At 39.7% G+C, this 24643-nt stretch overlaps 1 protein-coding gene across 1 annotated transcript; it reads left to right on the forward strand.

The window, feature by feature from the left end:
* The first annotated feature begins 4369 nt into the window (after window positions 1-4369).
* Window positions 4370-24433, forward strand: LOC110320160 (acidic mammalian chitinase). Its single transcript, XM_021196061.1, has 11 exons — window positions 4370-4403; window positions 5628-5657; window positions 6145-6346; window positions 12501-12557; window positions 13239-13404; window positions 20526-20650; window positions 20827-20950; window positions 21213-21398; window positions 22966-23085; window positions 23172-23313; window positions 24086-24433. The coding sequence occupies exons 1-11, from the start codon at window positions 4379-4381 to the stop codon at window positions 24328-24330; spliced, it is 1422 nt and encodes a 473-aa protein (XP_021051720.1). The 5' UTR covers window positions 4370-4378; the 3' UTR covers window positions 24331-24433.
* Window positions 24434-24643: the final 210 nt, after the last annotated feature.

A 24643-nucleotide genomic window follows, 5' to 3' on the forward strand; every position in this document is an offset into this window, starting at 1 on the left:
TATACACTATTGGTATAAGGAACACAAATTGGTACAGACATAATAGAACTCAATGCATAAGTTTCAGAAAAAGGTAAAAGTAAAGGTACAATGTAACCTAGCCCAACCACTGGACATGTAACCAAAAGATTTACTCTTACTCCAAAGACATGACCACTCACATCACTGCGATATTTCAAACAGCTTGAAAATAAAATTGGCCAGATATACATCAACTGATGAATAGATAATAAAAATGTGGTACCTATAAGGGAATATTTGTAGGGAAACAGATGAAAGTGGGAAATAGACTAATACACAGGTTTTAGCTTTGGATTTTTAGACTTGCACATTTAAGTTTCAATGTCTACAGAGGCCCGTAAGCGATAAATCACCTATTGGGGACAGGCCTTAAAAGAGGTTGAACTCACATCACAGAACAGATATGTTATGGAAGTAAAGAGAGAAATTCTGCAAGTGGAAAGATTTAAACTAGGATGTAATGGGGGCATAAATGAGAGAAGATAATGTGTGTTTGTGAGTGTGTGTCTCTGTGTGTATAAGGATTACTAAACAAAATTTAGGATGTATGAAAAACTGTGTGGAAATATATTACCTAATACACATGATTTTTCATAATAATTTTATTAATTACTTAAGAATTTAACATCATAAACTTTTAGCACATCCGTTTCTAAGTCCTCCCAGGTCTGCCTCTTCACCCTTCTGACCTTCCCTCCCAAACAGAAGAGGAAGAAGAAGAGGAGGAGGAGGGAGAGAAGGATGAGGAAGAGAAGGAGAAAAAGGAGGAGGAGAATGAGGAGGAGAAAGAAGAGGAGGAGGAAGAGGAAAGGAGGAGGGGATGAGAAGGAGAAGGAAGAGGAGGAACAGTAGGAGAAAGAGGAGGAGGAGGAAGAAGAGGGGGAAATGGGTCCAATTTGTGTTGCCTATACACTCACAGTTCATGATCATCCTCCTGACAGCCAACACTAAGAGAAAGCTTAATCCTTCTCCACCTGGACTCCCATCAGAACCCATCAGTTGGAGAGAGCTATTCTTCAGTAACCTTAGAAGTTTTTATGAGTTCTCTTCGGTGGTTTTCTGTTTAGGCTGTTACATTTTTAAGGGGTTGTGAAGTATGGAGGTAGGGGTTGTCACAGAAGCTTTCTATGTTCATTTTTCTCAACTATAAGTCTGAAGTCATCAATACCATGGCAAAAGTAGCTTCATTGCCCTTCACAGTCAGTGGGAGCACTGGCCATGGACTTCCCACATGGTTTCTGGTGACAGCACAGACCATGGATTTCCACATGGTCTTTCACCTCAGCTCTCAGACATCAGACCATAGACATCAACACATTCCTCTGTTGCTACACAGACCACAGACACCATCATAGTTCCTGGTGGCAGCACAGGCCAAGGGCATAATCATAGTTTCAGATGGCAGCACAGGACACTCACATCAACCCTCCTCCCAACCCCTCCCAAGTAACATGGCTTCAGGCAGCCGTACAGACAGGGACATCTACATGGCCTGCAGTGGTAGTAGGGGCCTTGGATAGCACAACAGATCCTTGTTGTATTTGGACCATGGACCCAGACATGACCCTCAGTGGCAGCAGGGAGCATGGATGTGAGCAAAGCCTCTGGAGGTGGCCAGACCAGGGACATCTGAATAGTCTTCAGGCTAGAGACATCAACATAGTTCCCAGGTGCTTTAAGACCATGTACATTCTCATGAACCTTGAACTTCAACAGGGCCCAGGGAAGCAGACCACAGATATCAAAGTAGCCTTCAGTGACAGCACAGACCAGAGAGGGCTTTTGAAGAGGTCCAATCCAGAAAATGAATAATTCCTCATCCTGGACATCTGTTGCTTAGAACCAGGGCAATCATGCATCTGGGCAGCATGTTGGGGGCTGAGGCAGAGTACAAGCTCCAGGCTTTCTCTCATCCCTATCACTACCTTCACATCTTTACTTTCTCCTACCTCCACTCTTCCCTGTTCTATTTCTCTACCTTTCCCACCTCTCTATTGAGTATTTGTTTATTGTAGCAGCATTGGAAACTGGAGTGTGTCATATACCATTACATAGGTCTAACATACATACTTGCATACATACATGTGTACATACATACATACATCACATAACACACACACACACACACACACACACACACACACACACACACACACACCCCACACACCTTTTTTGTGTCAGTTCCTGGGTGTTGCACAGCTATCTGCCCTCGATGTGGTGTCTGCCAACCCAAGGCTCACCAGGCTCGACCTTTATACTATAGCACTGCTGTTCCACACTCTTTGTCCCCTAGCAGGGCAAGCAGTGTGGGCATCTGCAGCAGCTCCATGGTAGTGGCTGGTTGGCCTTTGGGCCTAGGACTGACCCTATTTAGCAATGACCTATTTCTACAGGAGCCTCAGGCTGTCACACATCTCCCTGTGCTTTGTGCCAATAGCCTCATGGCTCATCAAGAATGACTTGTGCTTGTAGTCTGGGTATAGATTTATAATTCTTTGCCATCTTTCTCTCCAATTTTGTGACTCCACATTTTAAAAGTATCGTTTCATAAGACTTGCTCCCCACCAGCCCACTTAATTGTTTTGGAACCATTGCTGGCCCTGCAGACTCCTTTTCTGCTTCTGTATCATCCCTCAGAGCTTCCATGAGGCTCTCAGGTTCCTTGATCTCTGTGGCTTCTACTGCCACTTTTTAAAAAAATCATTTCATTTATTTACATTGCAAATGTTGCCTCTTTCCTGGTCTCCCCTACAAGAGTTCTTCATCCCATCCTCCCTCCCTTTGCCTTTGAGAGGGTGCTCCCCATCTCCCTACCTGCCCACCCAAAGCTCACCCTGTCACCACATCCCCCTTCCCTCGGTCATCAAGTCTTTATAGGATTAGGCACATCCTCTTCCACTGAGGCTAGACAAGGCAGTCCCCTACTACCAATGAGCCGGGGTCTATTGACCAGCCCATGTATGCTCTTTGATTGGTGGCTTAGTCTCTGTGAACTCTGAAGGGTCTGAGTTAGTTGATACTATTGTTCTTATAGAGTTGCAGTCCCCTTCAGCTTCTTCAACCATTCCCCTAACTCTTCCATAGGGGTTTCCACTGACACTTTTGTGCTTTTCCTAAACAAATAATTTTTAAGAAAAATTTTAACTGAACTACTCCATGTTTGTGGATGATGTTTCCAGAAGCCATAGGTTAAATGAACAAAAATCCCAGTGCTAACCATGGGATATTTCCTATGGTTGTTAACCAGGAAGGCCTTGATAGTTCCTGCACAATTCAGGCTATTCCCATTGCTCTTGGTCACTCACTAGAACTAGCTTGTTAGACCTTCTTGCAGAAGAAACTACACCCTGTGGCTCTATAGCACAGAGAAATCAAGTTGGAAATAAGCTAGAAGCTTCCACCTTTCATATTGTGCTGTGTGGTCTGCTGGTGAAGAAAAGCTATTCATTTTACAAGGTGGTAGAAAATGTATATTTTAATACTGGTCTGTCAGGCAAGATGGTTTTATTGGTACCAGTGTGAAGTGACTGTTATGGGGCTAACCAGTGACTTTTTGGTTGGATTTGAGACCTGTTCTGTGGGAAGGACTTTGTGTTTGGTACTTTAAAACTAATCAAGAGTTTGGAGAACCTATTTCTATCTTTTGCAAAATGGAAATGGTGTCAAATTGCCTTCTAAATGTTTATGTTTATAGCTATGAATTAGTGCAATTGTCAGGAATAATGAGTAAAACATTTTGTCTAAAGTAGAAATCTGCTAGAAGGAATCATAATCAGAATTAATTTCCCATTTATAAAGTTTTAAACCAAATTACCTTATAATATTAATTTGGAGTCACTCTTAAGAACAGGAATAGGCAGAATGTTTAGGAAGTATCCCTTAAAGAGGAAAAGTTCTTTAGGCACAGATTGTACATGTTGCTTATAAAAATTCCATGAAAGAAAACAGTTTTAAAGCAGTTAATAATTTCCAAGGGTTTCTATTGTTTACTTTCCAATAATGTTCTTTTATACCAGGCATGAAATGTCCACAAAATGAAAGAACGCTAGTATATGAACAGGTGGTTGTCCACACTAGTGAACTGCCAAAAAGGCTATTAAGATTCAAGGTTATTTCTATTGGCCTACATGACCTTTTAAAGGAGACATGGTGTTATTTTGTCCATACAGGGCAGGAAAGGTGATGACAGAGGTGAGAGATCTAAGCAGCCAAATCTGCAGGGGAGATCTAGGAATACAGTGATTAGTCACACACATCTGGCTTAAATCCTAACCACTTAGAAACCCTTATGATAAGTAAGCACTCGGGTGTTATAAAAAGCCATTTGAGGTTCTGCTGGAGCAGTGCGGAAGGAACGATGGCCAAGCTACTTCTTTTCACAGGTGAATCCGTAGTTAGAGCCAGGGCTTTGGCTTTGCTGTGTGTCCTTTCCTCTCAGGATCTCATAACCAGGAAAGAGTCAGTGCATGACCTCTGGCATTTTTGTTTCTTCCTTCTCATTGCAAATTTTCTTTCCTCATACAATAAGTCTTTCTCTTGCTCTCTAAGCTCACGTCACTGGCATGTTATGGTCCTAAAAGTAAGTCTCCTTGTCTTTCAGTACTTGTCTTATTCTTTTCTGTCATTGCCAGCCTCATTCCCTACTCATCTTCCTGCACCACCTGCCTTAAATTGATATGTTTATTTACTTCTCTGTAAATAGGAAATAGTTCTTTTGGAGATAAAACAAAAACGATCAAACAAAAAACCAGTAGCAATCTTCACAGAGATATGCAAGTTTTCTTTGCTCTGCTTTCTGCCGGATTATTTATTTTCCTTTATAATCGTGCTGAGATGATGACTACATAACTGTCACTCCCACACATTCAATAAGTGGTTGATTCAGTAGTTGTTTAGAGCCAATTCACGTCTAAAACTTATGAGCCGCTCTACATTTGTGCTTTAGAAACTTTGTTATGCTTTAAAGCCTTTTTCAAAGAGATTCCAAATCCTGGTATATAAAAGATGCTGAGATAAGTGGCCCAGTTCTCTTGACAGTGATTCAAACCTGTGGTCTCCATACTTAAGTAGCACAGGCAGGAGGTTATCTAGGTCAGGGTCAGCATTGGCTAAGGAGGGAGATAACGTCTAAAGAAAGCTCTCTGTTGAAGCCAAGAAGTATCTGGATGTATATCTTCTCTAGCAAAACTTCTCTGAAGACGTTACCAACGTGTTCCTCCAGCTTGACTCTCTTCTTTAGAGGATGCCTTTTCTGTGGAAGAACTGAGCTCATATCAGCTCTGGGAAATGAGGCACATTTGATTCTTTGGTCACTGAGTGCTGTGAATTTGGATCAATTTCAGTCAGCCCTGATTCACACATAGTAGACTTCACATTTACAAAAATTATGGCACAGAGTGTCAAAAAGGACAGAGACCATTTTTTGACCAAGTGGTAAAGTGTAGCTCAAAGAATGTTTACTGAAAAGGTCACCACTTTACACAACTGCAAAGTTTCACCTGGGCTGTCACAACACATGGTAAGCAGGATGGGTTATAAGGCTCTAGGTTATATCCTAGAAGATTCAGGCAACTGCTTCACAATAAATATCTGTTTTCTCTTTCTAGGTCTGGCTCTTCTGCTGAATGCTCAGCTGGGTAAGTCACTGATTCTATGTTGTACATTTCACAAAACAGTTAACTACCATAAAACTTAAATATCTTAATTTACATACTGTCTGGTTAATAAAATTAAGTAAAAATACATTCCAGGATTATATTTGGAAAAATGTACCAGGAGATAAAACATATTGGAGAAAGAGAGATGGGTTTGCATTATGGGGGAGTAGACTTTAGCTCAGCTGCTACTGCTAGTTTCTGTAGGTTGACCACCTATGAGTTTATAATTCTTATCCACTAGTCTTTATGAGACCACTGAGCTTCCTGAACTATGGGCATTTTTGTTTCAAGATCCCCAAATGTATTTTTACCATCTCTTGATTTCTGTGTAACAGTGCTCACAGTAGTCACCTATTTGGAGATCAGGGCTCTGAGGCAGGGAGGGAAACAGAAGCAGAACCCCAACTGTTTTCACAGTTCAGTACCCAATATGCCAAACCATCACACTTATTCCTGATCACCACAGGGTCTGCCTACAATCTGATATGCTATTTCACCAACTGGGCCCAGTATCGGCCAGGTCTGGGGAGCTTCAAGCCTGATGACATTAACCCCTGCCTGTGTACTCACCTGATCTATGCCTTTGCTGGGATGCAGAACAATGAGATCACCACCATAGAATGGAATGATGTTACTCTCTATAAAGCTTTCAATGACTTGAAAAACAGGTAAAAGAAAGGGGCAAATCGATATCTAAGTTATATCTTTTGGACCAATAGTTACTACCACCATTGATTCTGAAGATGTTATTCATAACCAACAGATTTGTGATATGTAACAGTTCAATGCCCTTCCCCCCTCTCTCTACCTACCTACCTACCTACCTATGTATCTTTACCTATTGTAAAATTAATTGTAAGAATTTGTATAATGTATTCAAACCATACTATTCTCTTTCCAAACCCTCCCAGATGCTCCTCCTTTCTCTACCTATGCAACCTAGTGTTCTTGTTTCTGTTTTAAAGTCAGTGAATACAGTTTGTGTTGTCCATATTTTGGGGTCCATAGGCATCCACTGCAGTAAGGTTTATTAAGGTTTACCTACTAGGAATCACATCCTACAAGAAAATAGACTCTCCCAGAGGCTATCTATCTGCACGAGTTGCTTCAGATAGGGATGGAACCTTTTGCCAGTCTTCCCTCTCCATGATAACATTCTGTCTGGCCTGTGGCTGTGCATGCTGTTATAGTTGCTGTGAATTCATATGCATAACTTCTCTGTTGTGTCTGAGAAAACACCTTTCTTGTAATCTACATTCTTGTTTGTTTCCTACAGTCTTTCTACCCTCTCTTCTGTGATTATTCTGTTTCATTTTTGGTCTGCTCCACATGATGAAATGCATACATTACATTATCACCAGGGACAAAAACCTCTGCACAGACACGGCCTTGTTATTGTTTTTTTGTTGACACAATCACATGCATGCATTGATGTTCTTAAATAAGTACAAACTGTAGAGTGGTTCATGGGAAAACAGCGAATATTCTTCACACATTTTTATGATAAAATATTTTAAATAAACTTCTAATGCTTTTCAAAATACTATACAGTGCTATGAATTATAGAAACAGTGTTTAAACATGAGTTTTTAAACTTTTGCTTCCTATTTCACTAAAGTTTATATTTTTGAGCAACATCTCCTTAATCTTTCTATCAACTAATATATATATATATATATATATATATATATATATATATATATATATATTGATTTTTTTCTGTTTCTTTCTCTCCTTTTTAAATTATTAGGCATTTTCTTTATTTACATTTCAAATTTTATCCCCTTTCCTCATTTCCCCTCCCAAACTCCCAAACTGATTTCCAGAGTGGTTGTAATCCATTTTTAATAGGGTTATTTGTTTCTCTGGAGTCTAACTTCTTGAGTTCTTTATATATATTGGATATTAGCTATCGGATATAGGATTGGTAAAGATCTTTTCCCAATCTGTTGGCTGCTGTTTTGTCCTATTGACAGTGTCTTTTGCCTTACAGAAGTTTTCAGTTTTGTGAGGTCCCTTTTGTCAAGTCTTGATCTTACAGCATATGCTATTGGTGTCCTGTTCAGGAAAATTTCCCCTGTGCCCATGTGTTCAGGGTTCTTCCCCACTTTCTTTTCTACTAGTTCCAGTGTATCTGGTTTTATGTGGAGGTCCTTGATCCACTTGGACTTGAGCTGACATTCAGGTGAATCAGCACCATTTGTTAAAAATGATGTCTTTCTTCTCACTGCATGGGTTTTAGCTCCTTTGTCAAAAATTAAATGACAAAGCCGGGCATGGTGGCGCACACCTTTAATCCCAGCACTTGGGAGGCAGAGGCAGGCGAATTTCTGAGTTCGAGGCCAGCCTGGTCTACAGAGTGAGTTCCAGGACAGCTAGGGCCATACAGAGAAACACTGTCGCAAAAAACAAAAAACAAAAAACAAAACAAAACAAAACAAATCAAACAAACAAAAAATAAAAAATAATAAAAAAAGACCATAGGTGTATGGGTTCATTTCTGGGTCTTCAATTCTATTCCATTATACTACCTGCATGTCTCCATACCAATACCATGCAAGTTTTATCACTATTGCTTTATTGTACAGCTTGAGGTCAGGGATTGTGATTCCACCAGAGGTTCTTTTATTGTTGAGAATAGTTTTTGCTATCGTAGGTTTTTTGTTATTCCAGATGAATTTGCAAATTGCCCTTTCTAGTACTTGAAGTCCTAGCCAGAGCAATTAGACAACAAAAGGAGATCAGAGGGATACAATCTGTGCTTTGAACTTTAGTAAAGTTTCTTTTATGAATGTGGGTGCCCTTGCATTAGGAGCATAGATGTTCAGAATTGAGAGATCTTCTTGTAGATTTTTCCTTTAATGAGTATGAAGTGTCCTTCCTTATCCTTTTTGATAACTTTTGGTTGAAAGTTGATTTTATTTGATATTAGAATGGCTACTCCAGCTTGTTTCCTGGGACTGCTTGGAAAATTGCTTTATAGCCCTTTACTCTGAGATAGTGTGTGTCTTTGACACTGAGGTTGTGTTTCCTGTATGCAGCAAAATGCTGGTTCCTGTTTACATATCCAGTCTGTTTTTCTATGCCTTTTTATTGGGGAATTGAATCCATTGATTTTAAGAGATAGTCAGGAATAGTGCTTGTTGTTCCCTGTTATTTTTGATGTTATTTTTATGTTTGTGTAGCTATCTTCTTTTGGGGCTTTTGAAAGATTACTTTCTTGCTTTTTCTAGGGTGTACTTTCCCTCCTTGTGTTGGAGTTTTCCATCTACTATTTCTGTAGGCCTCGGTTTGTAGAAAGATATTATGTAAATTTTTGTCATGGAATATCTTGGTTTCTCTATGGTAATTAAGAGTTTTGCTGAGTATAGAAGCCTGGGCTGGCATTTGTGTTCTCTTAGGGTCTGTATAACATCTGCTCAGGATCTTCTAGCTCTCATAGTCTCTGGTGAGAAGTCTGGTGTAATTCTGGCATGTCTGCCTTTAGACATTTCCCCCTTAATTCTTTTACCATTCTTTCCTTGTTTTGTGCATTTGGTGTTTTGGCTGTTATGTGACAGGAGGAATTTCTTTGGTGGTCCAATTTATTTGTAGTTCTGTAAGCCTCTTGCATGTTTATGGGCATCTCTCTCTTTAGTTAGGGAAGTCTTCTTCTATAATTTTGTTGAAGATATTTACTGGCCATTTAAGCTGGGAATCTTCACTCCCTTCTATCCCTAGGTTTGGTATTCTTGTTGTGTCCTGGATTTCCTGGATGTTTTGGGATAGGTCCTTTTTGCATTTTGCTTTTTCTTTGACTTTTGTGTCAATATTTTCTATGGTATCTTCTGCAAATGAGACTCTATCTCTTGTATTCTGTTGGTGATACTTGCATCTATGACTCCTGATCTCTTTCCTATGTTTTCTATCTCCTGGATTGTTTGCCTTTGTGGTTTCTTTGTTTCCATTTCCATTTTTAGATCCTGGAAGGTTTTGTTCAATTCCTGCACCTGTTTGGTTGTTTTCCTCTAATTTTTTTATTGGGATATTTTGTGTTTCCTCTTTTAGGGCTTCAAGCTGTTTACCTGTGTTCTCCTGTATTTCTTTAAGGGAGTTATTTATGTGCTTCTTAAAGCCCCCTATCATCATCATGAGTGAGATGTGATTTTAAATCAGAGTCTTGCTTTTCTGGTGTGTTGGAGTATCTAGGGCTCACTGTGGTGGGGGAACTGGTTTCTCATGATGCCAAGTAGCCTTGGTTTTTTTTTTTTTTTTTTTTTTTTTTTTTTTTTTTTTTTTTTTTTTTTTTTGTTGCTTATGTTCTTTCCCGTGCCTTCTTCAACATCTGGTTATCTCTGGTGTTATCTGGTCTTGCTGTCTCTTACTGTGGCATATCCCTCCTGCAAGCCTGTGTGTCAGTACTCCTGGGAGACCAGTTCTCTCCCAGAGGAATCTGGGTATGAAGAGCTGTGGCACAGAGTTAGTTCTGGGGTGCAGATGGAAATTGGAAGGATCCTGTCCCTGGCTATTCCTTGGTTCCTGTGTCCTAATGACTCTGGGTGGGTCCCTCTTGGGCCAGGAATTTGTGCAGAAGTGGTTGTCTTACCTGTGCTCACAGTTATGACAGCACTCCTGGGAGACCAGCTCTCTCCTGAAGGTATTTGGGTATGGACTGCTGTGGCACAGGATCAGCTCTGGGTACTCTGTTTATTTTTATATTTGGCCTTTTATACTGTCCTAGATTTCTTAAATGTTCTGTGTCAGAAACTTTTTAGATTTAACATTTTTTGGCCTATGTATTTATTTTTTAATTGTATTTTTAATGCCTGAGATTTGCGCACCCCCCCTCTTTTTTTTTTTTTTTTTTTTTTGAGACACGGTTTCTCTATATAGCCCTGGCTGTCCTGGAACTCACTTTGTAGACCAGGCTGGCCTCGAACTCAGAAGTTCGCCTGCCTCTGCCTCCTGAGTGCTGGGATTAAAGGTGTGCACCACCTTATCCAGCTTTGCCCTTCCACCTCTTGTATTCTGTTCATGATGCTTGTTTCTGTAGTTCCTGTTTGTTTATCCTATCCTATCTTGAACTGTTTTATTCAAATTCTTCCACTGTTTGCTTGCTTTTTTTGGGGCTTTCTTTAAGATATTTATTTATTTCTTCCAGTTTTTTTGTTTGTCTTTTCCTCAATTTCTTTAAGAGATTTATTCATTTCCCCTTAGGGATCTTTATCATTTTCATAAAGTTGGTTTTATGGTTGTTTTCTTGTGCTTTAGCTGTGTTAGAATATTCTGCACTTTCCATAATAGGGTAGCTTGGCTCTGATGGGGACACTTTATCCTGGCTGTTTTTGATTGTGTTCTTACAGTGGCATTTAGGATTATGATTTGGAGATAATTATAGCTCTAGGTACTATTGGAGATAGTTATAGCTCTAGGTGCTAATTTCTGAGTTTGTCTTTATTTGATGTGTGTCTTTCCTTTTGATTTCTGTATCCTCTCTGGTCTTCTGGCTGGAGTGGCCTGTGGTTGAGTAGATGCTGCTTATTCAAGTTAGAGTCTGGAGTTCTGGTGCCAGGTATGGCCTCTCATCTACCCATTGGTCCTCATCAGATTTCGGATGTCAGATATGGTGATGGAGGTGTATGTCATGACTGGGAGAGACTAGGATACAGGGATAGTAGGGACAGTGCTGTGGTGGGTGAACTATCTGTTGTTTTGGTGGCTACTATGTCCTCTTGTATATCAGGATGCCTCCTCTGGAGTTAGGGGCTGGGATATGGTAACAAAAAGGGCAAGTAGCCATGGACTTGGAAAACACTGAGAAAGTGGGGCAGTACATACACAACCAGCCTACCTGGGATTCTGGGATAGCATGGCCTCTGGTGTGGCATGAGGAAACCAGAGTTATGGTGTGAGAATATGATGACAAGTGGAGGAAGGACAGTTGGAGGAAGTCAGGCACTGAGGGAATGTAAGTGGTCTGTGTGGGGGCCATTTTCTAGGTGCTGTTGTGGCTTCTAGTCTCAACTCAAAATCTTAGGCACCCAATAAAACTTCATGAATGGGTTACACTGTATTAAATCACTGGTCAAAAGGTTCCCTAACCAATTCCCTCAATCATAGGCTATTACTAAGGCTGTTGGTTATTTTCTACAATGATAAGGCTCTATTTCTGAGTGCACCATGACTTATATCATAAAATATGGAGAAATCAAACTGGTGTCAAACTAGAATGTTCACCTCTACCTCCTAACATTTGTGATGTTGGAAGGTATTCTAAGGTATTCTGCATGCTACCAGAAGAGAAAGGTAGCCATTGATATCACCCAGCTACTAATCCTGTGATCTACATATTATGTTCTTTTTCTATTGCCTTTATGCCTTTACTGTGTAGTAGCTTTAATTTTATATAATTCCATTGCCCCCTTTTCACTTGTTACCTGTGTTTGCAGTGATACTCCAATTATCTTATATTAGTTAAATAAAGGATAAAATATGATTATGCTTAAGCAACATTTAACATTTTACCTGAGGAAAGGACAATGAGCCAATTATGCTTTTTAAATTATATGTAGTGCAAATATCACTAGCAATAAATCCAACAATTATATAATTCTGATTTCTATGCATATCCCTGATCTTATTTATGGTGATAATACAAAGAGCTTTTGTAAACAAAGTTTCAGTAGTGGAAAAAAATAGCTCAGATTATTCAAGTAAATAATACTATATCAGTCCTACCATGAATAATTTGAGCAAGCTCAGTATCATAAACAGAAATGCTATTTCAAATGTCATTTAAACCCATGAATTGAAAAATTTCTCTGTTTATCCTTTGCTTTATAGGAACAGCAAACTGAAAACCCTCCTGGCAATTGGAGGCTGGAACTTTGGAACTGCTCCGTAAGTTCTTTCTAGAAAACCACTCATTCATTTAGCATAATCCATGTCCTTTTATACTTCAAAATTCCAGATAGATATTATGAAGATCCATTAAATGATTTTTTTACTTCATAAAATTAATAAATTACCACATCAGATCATCAATACTTATCAGAAGATTTTAGATTAACTACTGTGACATTTACATGGATAATTTTGGATGGATGTTTTGGTACACCATCCTCTAAGCTTTAGCTGCCCACTTCAGAAAAAAAAATCCTAAAATATATGAAGGCTGCAAGGTCTAGTGAAGGTTTTGTATATCTTTTGTCTGTCTTTCCAAGAAAGAAAAATGAGACCATGTATATGAAACAAGACTTATTTGAGTATATATGAACTGGGGGCTTATTTGAAGGCAGACTGATCTGAACTGTTAGTTGGGTATTCAAAACAACAAAGGCATTTTGGGAAAATGTTTGAACTGGGAATTGGGAAGAATAGCAAAATAAAGTGAATGTTGAGGTACTGTGGCTGGTAAGAGTAGTGACTGCAAAGAGAAACCGGGATAGCCCTGGAATATACTTTAGTTTTCAGTCAGGTCCTGGTCAAGGACTGTGAGGCAGAAGTTAAACTTTAAACTACTTTTATTCCAGTGTGTTCAGAACATCAAGGCCTTACTCTGACTTTTTTGGTTTCCCTCAGTTTCACTACCATGGTTTCCACTTCTCAGAACCGCCAGACCTTCATTACCTCAGTCATTAAATTCCTGCGTCAGTATGGGTTTGATGGACTGGACCTGGACTGGGAATACCCAGGCTCACGTGGGAGCCCTCCTCAGGACAAGCATCTCTTCACTGTCCTGGTGAAGGTGAGGAAACCATGAAAAGATATTAGCCCTATAATATTCAAAGTCTTTTTATTTTCAGTGAGGCCCAGGTGCTTGCATAATAAAACCAAACATGACTTTAGAATTATGGAGTTGGATTCTTAGCATAAGAAAGTTCCTTAGATATCATGAAGTCCTTGAATAATCTCTATGCTGCGCATTACTTTACATGCTGGTTTCAGAACCACAGTTCACTTTATCTTGACATTTACTAAATAATACAGGTTCCTTAAGCATTATGACCTTCATTTTACAGATAAATAACTAAGGTACTAAAAGGGCAAGAGTAATTTGGACATCACATAGCTGGCGTCATAAATACCTGTGATGCCTGTTAGAGATATTAGTTAGCATCATTGCACAAAAGCTGTCTATTATTGAGTAATCTATGCTCTGTGGTAGTTATTGGGAATAGGTTAAAACCAAGAGTAGGGCAGAGTCTTGACTTTAAAGAACACACATCTTAGCTGGAGAACTGAAACATAAGCACATTTTGATAAGTGCTGTGATACACTACACAAAATCCAAGGTCTACAAAATCCAGAAGCAAATACAGAGTCACCCAATTATTCCCTTTGGCAAGGACACAAGGAGCTTTCTAGGTAAAATGAGGCTAGATCTTAGTCTTGATAACTTGAATTAGATAACAGTGCTATCTAATTCAGTACAGATGGAAATGACACAAAAGAAGACAAATTTGTGTGAACAAGTGAGGAGTGAGTTTTAAGCCTGTGAGAATGAACAGACAGGAAGAATCACATTTTTATATGAAGTTAAAAAATTTAAACTTACCTAAAGAAATTAGAAATCTTTGAGAGATTTGTGCATGGATAAGTATGACCAAACTTGTATACTTGGCTTAAATTTTTTTGTGTGGGTTTGCTGGGAATGGCTGTATTGAGCTCAGGATGTTAGCTTGCACAGCAAGCACATTAACCATTGAGCTGTCTCCACAGCACCACTTTACTTTTTGTTAGATAGCTCCAAAAATCAGAAATAGAACCTCTACTCTTAGTTGAACAGGACTGTTATAACATCTGATCATTGGCTATAGTCCTGCTCATTGAAGTGATGCAGAATAAAACCACATACATTATAATATCTGGGTTTAACATTTGAAGATAGGCATAACACTGTTTATAATTCTTACCCTTCCAAATAAATGTCTTAGTTTTTCAACACCACCCACATAGCAATGTACAGAGGTCTGCCTGGAATACCATTTGGTGTCCCAAATAATGTCATTATAGGATTTCAGTGCTCTAAATAAATGAGAGTTGCACAGTATCTTAGGGTTTTATTGCTGTGAAGAGATACTAAGAACATGGCAAGTCTTGTTTTCATTAATTATTTACTTATTTACTCACTTTACTTCCTGATTGAAGCCTCTGTCCCCCCTCTCTTCCAAGAGACACTATCACACCTCTACCCCATTACCCCCACTTCCTAAGATAGGGAAGGCCCTCTGAGGGTTCAACATGCCCTGGCAGGACAAAAACATGCAAGCCACAGCAGGACTAAGCACATCCTCTCCCACCAAGTGCAGACAACGCAGCCCTGCTATGGGAAAGGAATCCAAAAGCAGGCAACAGTTTGCACTCCAACCAGCAATGAAGAAGTGATCCCTTGCTCCATATACTCCAAAGTATGTGTTGGCACTTGAGTTTTTGATCTTAGACATTCTGATGGGTGCAATATGGAATCTCAGAGTGGTTTTGATTTACATTTTCCTATGACTCAGGGCGTTGAACAATTCTTTAAGTGCTTCTCAGCCTTTAGAGATTGCTCTGTTGAGAATTCTGTTTAGCTCTGTGCCCCATTGTATTAAAATTTATTTTATTTATTTACATTTCAGCTTTTGACTCCCTTGGTCCCCCTCCCACAGTTCCTCATCCCATTCCTTCTCCCCTTTGCCTCTGAGAGGGTGCTCCCCTCCCCAGGCAGGCCTTCTCCTTCCCTGGGTGCCTCAAGTCTCCTGAGGTTTAAAATAATTTTCTCTCACTGAGGCCAGACAAGGCCAATCTCTGGTATATATGTGCCAGGGGCCTCAGACTGGTCAGTGTATGCTACTGGTTGGTGGCATACTCTCTGCGAGCTTCTGGGGAGGGGGCTAGTTTAGTTGAGACTGTTGTTCTTCCTATGGGGTTGCTCTCCCTTTCAGCTTCTGCAGTCCTTTCCCTAATTTAACAATAGCGGTGCCTGACTTCAATCCAATGGTTGAGTGTAAGTATCTGTAGCTGTCTCCGTCTTCTGGTAGGGCCTCTCTGAGGACAGCAATGTGAGGTTCCTGTCTGTAAGCACATCATAGAACAGTAGTAGTGTCAGGCCTTGGTGACCACTCCATGAGATGGATTGCAAGTGGGGCCAGTCATTGGACTGCCTTACCTTCAGTCTCCTCTCCATTTTTGTCCCTGTAGTTCATTCAGACAGGAATATTTCTGGGTCAAAAGACTGTGGGCTAGTAACTCTGTTCCTCCACTTGAAGCCCTGTCTATCTGATGGAGGAGGACTCTTTGAGTTTCCTCTCCGCAATGTTGGACATTCTGGCTAAGGTGGCTCTCAATGAGTCCTGAGAGTCTCTCACCTCTTGGGTTTTTGGTACTTTCTAGAGGGTCCCACAACCTCCCCCGCCCAAAGTTGCTGATTTCTATTTATTCTCTTGGGCATGGCTTCTCTTCTGCCCTCTCATGTTTGATCCTATTCCCCTTCCCCAACTCCTAGGACCCTCCCTACCTCTTGATCTCATGATTATTTCCTTCCCCCATCTAAGTGGAATTGAAGCCTCCTCACTTGGGCCCTTCTACTTGTTACACTTCTTACAGTCTGTAGGTTGTATCCTAGGTATTTGGTACTTTTGGCTAATATCAACTTATCAGTGAATACATACCATGCATGGACTTTTGGGTCAGAGTTACCTCATTCAGGATGACATTTTCTAGTTACATTCATTTGCCTGCAAAATTCATGATTCTTCATTTTTAACAGCTGTATATTATTCCATTGTGTAAATGAACCACATTCTCTGTATCCATTCTTCAGTTGAGGGATATCTGGATTGTTTCCAGCTTCTGGCTATTACAAATAAGGCTACTATGAATGTGGTGGAGGACATGTCCTTGTGGTATGGTGGAGTGTCATTTGGGTATATGCCCAAGAGTGGTATAGCTGGGTCTTTAGGAAGAACTATTACCAGTTTTCTCAGGAACCTCCAGATTGGTTTCCAGAGTGGTAGTACCAGTTTGCAATCCCACTAGTAATGGAAGAGTGTTCCTCTTTCTCCACATTCTCATTAACATGTGCTGTCACCTGAGTTTTTGGTCTTAGCTATTCTGATTGGTGTAATGTGGCATCTCAGGGTCATTTTATTTTCATTTCCCTGATGACTAAAGACTTTTAACATTTCTTTAAGTGCTTCTCAGTCATTTGAGATTCCTCTGTTGTTATTTCTCTGTTTAGTTCTATACCCCATTTTTTTTTTTTGATTTGGTTGTTTGGTTTTGTGGAGGTTAGCTTCTTGAGTTCTTTGTATATTTTGGATATTAGCCCTCTATCAGAGGTGGGATTAGTGAAAAATTTTTTCCTAATCTCTAGGTTGCCAATTTGTCCTATTAACTATGTCCTTTGCCTTACAGAAGCTTTTCAGTTTCATGAAGTCCCATTTATCAATGACTCTTGATTTTAGAGTCTGAGTCATTGGAGTTCTGTTTAGGAAATTTCCTCTCATGCCAATGAGTTCAAGATTCACTTTCTCTCATTAGATTCAGTGTATCTGATTTTATATTGAGGTCCTTGATCCACTTGGACTTGAGCTTTGTGCAAAGTGACAAATATGGATCTATTTTCATTTTTCTACGTACGAACTGCCAGTTAGACTAGCACCATTTATTTAAGATGCTTTCTTTTGTCCATTGTATATTTTTGACTTCTTTGTCCAAGATCAAGTGTCTGTAAGTGTGTAGTTTTATTTCTGGGTCTTTAACTCTATTCCATTGATCAACTTGTCTGCCTCTTTACCAGTACCATGCAGTTTTTTTTAACTGCTATTGTTCTGTAGTATAGCTTGAGGTTAGAGATGGTGAATCCCCTAGTTCTTTTAGTGTGAGTAATTGTTTTTGCTACTCTGGGATTTTGTTTTTCCATAAGAAATTAACAATTGCTCTTTCCATGTTTTTGAAGAATTATGCTGGAAATTTGATGGGGATTGCACTGAATCTGTAGATAGATTTTTGGTAGGATGGCCATTTTTACTATGTTAATCCTACCAATCAATGAGCAAGGGAGATCTTTCCATTTTCTGAGTCTTACAGATTTTTCACTTGTTTGGTTAGAGTTACCCCAAGATATTTTGTATTATTTGTGACTATTGTGATGGGTACTGTTTCCCTAATTTCTTTCTCAGCCCATTTATCATTTATATAAAGGAAGGGATCTGTTTTGTTTGAGTTAATTTTATATCCAGCCATTTTGCTAAAGTTGTTTGTCACCTATAGAAGTTTGGTGGTCTTTCAATGACCTGTCAATTGGTGAGAGTGGGGCATTGAAGACTTCTACTATCAATGTGTGGAATTCAGTGTTTTATTTAATCTTTAATAATGTTTCTTTCATGAATGTGGATAACCTTGTGTTAGGGATTCCCCTAATATTCAGAACTGAGATATTCAGAATATTCAGAATTGAGGCCTCATCTTGGTAGATTTTTTGTTTAGTGTTATGAAGTATCCTTTTTTGATTATTTTTGCTTGAAACTCTATTTTATTAGATGTTAGAATGGCTACTCCTGCTTGTTTATTGGGCCAGTTTGCTTGGAAAACTTTTTTTCAGAGCCCTTTACTCTGAGGTGCATGCAGTAAAATGATGGGTTCTGTTTAGGCATCCCCTCTCTTAGCATGTGTCTTTTTTATTGGGAATTGAGTCAATTGGTATTGAGAGATATTAAGGACCAATGATTGTTACTTTCTGTTAGTTTGATGTTATACAGTATGTGTTTCTCTCCTTTTGTTTTTGCTCATGTGAAATTATGTATTTCTTGTGTTTTCGTGGATGTAATTACTCTCCTTTTGTTTAATTTTTTTCCTTCTAGTATCCTTTGTAGTGCTGGATAAGTGGAAAGGTATTGCTTAAATTTTTTCTTTTTCATGGAATATCTTGGTTCTCCATCTATGGTGATTGAAAGTTTTGCTAGGTATTATAGCCTGTTCTGACAGATGTCTCCTAGGCTCTGCAAGACATCTGCCCAGGATTTTCTGGGATTTAAAGTCTCTGTTGAGATGTCATATATAATTCTGATAGGTCTGCCTGTATATGTTACTTGGCCTTTTTTTTTTCATCTTTTAATATTCTTTCTTTGTTCTGCCCATTTAACATTTTGATTATTTTTTATGTGGTAGGTAGATTTTCTTTTCTGGTCCACTGTATTTGTTGTTGTTCTGTAAGCTTCTCATACATTTATAGGGATATTTTTCTTTAGGTTAGGGAAATTTGTCCTGCCAGTTTGTTGAACATATTTTCTGTGACTTTATCTCCTCCTATTTCTATTCTTATTATTCTTAGGTTTGGTCCTTTCATATTATCCCAAGTTTTCTAGATGTTTTCCATTATGAACTTTTTAGATTTTGCATTTTAAATGGATGCATCAATTTCTTGTATCATCTGTGCCTGCGATTCTCTCCTCCATCTCTTGTATTATGTTGGTGATTGCATCTTTAGTTCCTGTTTCAAGATTCTCTCAGTTTGTGTTTTCTCTAATGCTTCTATTTACATTTTAAGGTCTTGAACAGTTTTATTCATTTCCTTCACCTATTTGCTTGTATTCTCCTGTATTTCTTTAAGGGATTTATTAATTCCCTCTTTAAAGAGCTCTATCCACTCTATAAAATTGGATTTGAGTCTTTTCTTTTGCTTCAGTTTTGCTAGGATATCCAGGTCTTGTTGTAGTAGGATAGCTGATCTATAGTGGTGCCATATTTCCCTTGTTATTGCAGTTTATTGTGTTCTTACACTGGACTTAAAGCACCTTTAACCATTTCTTTGTCCTTGATGTTGGCTCAATGTTCTTGATTAAAGCTGGACTCCTTGGGAGGTGGAGGAAAGCCTAGGCTTGGACCTGACAATGGACCTCAGTGTCCATTGTCATGCTGTGTATCTCTACTGACTGTGCTCCAGGTGAACGTGGCAGGCAGGGGATTGGTGTGGAACAGTCTGACCTGGATGTTTCTGGGGTATTCTTGGAAGGCAGGCAATGGAACTTAGGGGGGAATGTGTAGCTCACCTCTGCTGTCTCTTCCCCAGGACAACTATGGCAATACTCATAAAGAAAATGCTTAATTGGGGCTGTTTTACAGTTTTAGATGTTTAGTCCATTATTGTCCTGGCAGGAAACAAAGCAGTGTGTAGGCAGGCATGGGTGCTGGAGAAGGCACTGAAATTTTTTTATCTTGATTCCTAGGTAGCAGGGAAAGCCTGGGTATTGCACTGGGCATATCTTGAAGATAGGATATCTCAAAGACCCCTTTTCTACACTTCCTCCAACAAAGCCCCACCAACTCCACATAGGACATACCCTCCTAATGGTGCCACTTTCTATGTGCAAAGCATTCAAACATCCGTGTCTATGGGGCCATACCTATTAGAACCACCACATACAGAATGTAGGTGAATTAATGTCTGGCACTGAATTGGACCTGTCGCCTAGCCATTCTCACCTTCTCCATTGGCTAATTCAGCAATTCATTGAATGAAATGTCTGTGTTGCAAGGAGTATGGAAACAACTTTCTGAATCACTAAAAGCTATTTAAGAGTGCTGCAGAAAATGTATCTTCAAAATGATGTGATACAAGTGAGCTCTGACTGGTCATCTGAGATCTTGGATTCCATTAACTTTCTGTGGAACTCCAGTGTCAATTTCCTAACTCCCACACATACTACATAGCTGTAATTTTTAAATTAATACCATCTATATTATTGACTTTATTAAGATATGATAGACTGAAGTCAGACAAAAATAGCTGAAAGTACTTTGGAGAAGAAAGACACTGGCGAACATATATTTATTATTATTTAAATAGCTGAAATTAATTTTAAGCATGCTTGAATTCTTTTGTAGGAAATGCGTGAAGCTTTTGAGCAGGAGGCTATTGAGAGCAACAGGCCCAGATTGATGGTTACTGCTGCTGTAGCTGCTGGAATTTCCAACATTGAGGCTGGCTATGAGATCCCTGAACTTTCTCAGTGAGTGGTGCCCTTATCCTAAACTTCTGTGAGAACCTTTCAAGCATTGTGCATATTCTTGAAATGTCTTGTGCTCAAAGACCTTGTCTGCACACTTGCTGTGGAAAAGGTATCTTTGCTTGCATGGATGTGAAAAACAGTTATCAGAAATGCTTTTAAACCTTACTACCTCTCAGGTACCTGGATTTCATCCATGTCATGACATACGACCTCCATGGCTCCTGGGAGGGCTACACTGGGGAGAATAGTCCTCTTTACAAATACCCTACTGACACTGGTGGCAATGCCTACCTCAATGTGGTAAGACCCTACAGAAATGCACACTGGGGAAGGGGGTGTAAATCATATAGAAACCAGGCTCCAGATTAATGCAAGTTCAGAGGTTAATTTATTTAGGTAATTATCTTAACTTATTGGCCATTTCTATAATTTCACCCCAAAATTTTGAAAAATAAACTACCAATAAATAAATCCACTCATTATGAACATCATATAATTTGCCTGGATCCTAACACGGACCATTGACTAGTCAGGTCCTGTGTCTAACCTGCTGCCATTACAGGATTATGTCATGAACTACTGGAAGAATAATGGAGCCCCAGCTGAGAAGCTTATTGTTGGATTCCCAGAGTACGGACACACCTTCATCCTGAGAAACCCCTCTGATAATGGAATTGGTGCCCCTACCTCTGGTGATGGCCCTGCTGGTCCATATACCAGGCAGGCTGGGTTCTGGGCCTACTATGAGGTCAGTATATTGGCTGCATAGTACTCTGTGAATTATGCACACTAAGTTACACACACACACACACACACACACACACACACACGTATATGTATGTATATATCTCCATTCTACCTTATTTTTTCCTCCATTGAGTCTTTATTAGATATTTTCTTTACATTTCAAACATTATCCCCTTTCCTCGTTTTCCCTCTGAAAATGCCCTATCCTACACCCCTCCCCTTGCTCACCAACCCACCTACTCTTATTTCCCTGTCCTGGAGTTCCCCTACACTGGGGCATTGATCCTTCACAGGACCAAGAGCCTTTCCTTTCATTGATGTCCAGCAAGGCCATCCTCTGCTACATATGTGGCTGGAGCTGTGGATCCCTCCATGTGTACTCTTTGGTTGGTGGTTTAGTCCCTGGGAGATCTGGGGGTACTGGTTGGTTCACATTGTTGTTCCTCATATGGGGTTGCAAACCCCTTCAGCTCCTTGGGTTCTTTCTCTAGCACCTCCATTGGGTATGCTGTGCTCAGTCCAATGGTTGCCTGAGAGCATCTACTTCTGTATTTGTCAGGCACTGGCAAAAACTCTCAAGAGACAACTATATCAGGCTCCTGTCAGCAAGCATTTCTTGACATCCAAAATAGTATCTGGTTTTGGTAACTTTATATGGGTTGGGGTAGTCTCTGAATGACCATTCCTTCAGTCTCTGCTCCATATAAAGTCTCTATATCTCTTCCCATGGGTATTTTGTTCCCCCTTCTAAGAAGGATGGGAGTAGCCACATTTTGGTCTTCCTTCTTATTAAGCTTCGTGTGGTCTGTGAATTGTATCTTGTGTATTCTGAGCCTCTGGGCTATTATCCACTTGTCAGTAAGTGCATACCACATGTGTTCTTTTGTGATTTGGTTACCTCACTCAGGATGATATTTTCTAGTCCCATCTCTTTGCCTAAGAATTTCATGAAGTCACTGTTTTTAATAGCTGAGTAGTACTCCATTGTGTAAAAGTTCCTCAATTTTTGTATCCATTCCTCTGTTGAGAGACATCTGGGTTTTCCAGCTTCTGGCTACTATAAATAAGGCTGCTATGAACATAGTACAGTATGTGTTCTTATTACATGTTGGAGCATATTCTGGGTATATGCCCAGGAGTGGTATAGCTAGGATCTCAGGTAGTACTATATCCAATTTTCTGAGGAACCACCAAACTGATTTGCAGAGTGGTTGTAGAAGCTTGCAATCCCACCAGCAATGAAGGAGTGTTCCTCTTTCTCTACATCTTCACCAGCATTTGCTGTTACCTGAGATTTTGATATTATTTTGATTGGTGTAAAGTGGAATCTCAGTCTTGGAATGTGATATAGTGAGGGTGACAGAGCATGTACTTATCTAATATGGCAAGTTCCGGGTTTCATCTCCATCACTGCAAAGAGGAAATAACTCAATTTTGCTTTCTACAAACAAAACTGAATTGTAAAATTTAGGTAACCCTAACTGAGGATATGAATAGAAAGAAGATAACGTGTTTTCTCTTTAATAGAGTTAATATTTAAAAGGGTTTGATTCTCTTGACATTCAAAGATTTGCACGTTTCTGAGAAATGGAGCCACAGAGGTCTGGGATGCCTCCCAAGAAGTGCCCTATGCCTATAAGGGCAATGAGTGGCTTGGCTATGACAATATCAAGAGCTTCAGTGTTAAGGTAAGGCCAGCTCCTTAGATTTGCTGCCATAACAGATCCAAGGCTCAGGAAATCAAATGAACCTTCTACCCTCTACTCTTAAACAGGCTCAGTGGCTTAAGCAGAACAATTTTGGAGGTGCCATGATCTGGGCCATTGACCTTGATGACTTCACTGGCTCTTTTTGTAACCAGGGAAAATTTCCTCTGACTTCTACTTTGAACAAAGCCCTTGATATACCCACTGCAGGTAAATGACTGCATAAGTATACAATGTGTGTGTGTGTGTGTGTGTGTGTGTGTGTGTGTGTGTGTGTATCTGTGTGTGTTAATAATATATGCTTATCAATTTAAAGGCAATCTTGGCATTCTTACCCCTATTGTCTTGGGATATACTTCTCATTTCAATCTGTTGTATTTGTCCAGGTGACAGAAAGTTATTGACATTCCCCAAATCCTAATTTCTAAGGGAATGATGGAAAACCAAGCCTATATTTGGAGTGTGTGAGATCAGATTTTCTAGGATTCAAGGCTTGTAAGAGTCTGAAGAAATTGTGCTTGCTTTCTTACATACAACTCTCTCTCTCTCTCTCCCTCTCAATCTCTCTGTATTTGTGTTCCTTATTCAATGTCTTGCTTAGACTCCTGGGAAGTATTAACAGGAAGTTTTGCCAGTACTCTTATATATCCAGTCCATCACTCAGGGAATATTTCACCCTTCCTAACTGTTCCCATGTTTTTCTTTCAGAGGTATTTATAGTCATATCTTGAAAATATCTGCTTTTGCATATTAGGTCTTTCTTGAATGCCTTAGATAGCAAAGGAGAGAAAAAGATAATGCTGGCATGCATTCACATTACATGTTTTCTTAGTTCCTGCTATGTCTAACAGTCTCTTCAGTTGTGAGACTGCAGCTAATTGCATCCATCTTCTGGCAATAATGCACATAGTTTACTTTACTTCCACATAAAGTTCACTGCAGCAGACCCACCCCCTTGACTCTCTCTACTTGTATGTTTCAGGTTGCACAGCCCCTGATGTGCCTTCTGAGCCAGTGACTACTCCTCCAGGAAGTGGGAGTGGGGGTGGAAGCTCCGGAGGAAGCTCTGGAGGCAGTGGATTCTGTGCTGACAAAGCAAATGGCCTCTACCCTGTGGCAGACAACAGAAATGCTTTCTGGCAATGCATCAATGGAATCACATACCAGCAGCATTGTCAGGCAGGGCTTGTTTTTGATACCAACTGTAATTGCTGCAACTGGCCATGAACCTAATGCTGTTCTTCCTGAAATTTCTGCACTCTCCTTTACTCCTCACCAAAAGTAGCTAGCTTCCCTTTAACCTCATGCAATAAAATTGGTAGCCAAAACATGGGTGTCCGTGATTTTTCATAGTTTCATTGAAAACTTTTCTCCACTTAGAAATACCAGCTGTGCATGGGTTGGAAGGGTGGGGGTGGGGGAGGGGGAGGGGAAGAAGACAGCCGCAAGAACAAAATCCCAACTTTAACAACAAAAATAACAGGAAGCAATTACTTTTCTTTAATTTCTCTTAACATCAATGGACTCAATTCATCAGTAA

Source organism: Mus pahari, chromosome 4 (genome assembly GCF_900095145.1).
Source record: "Mus pahari chromosome 4, PAHARI_EIJ_v1.1, whole genome shotgun sequence".
Taxonomy (NCBI): Eukaryota; Metazoa; Chordata; class Mammalia; order Rodentia; family Muridae; genus Mus; species Mus pahari.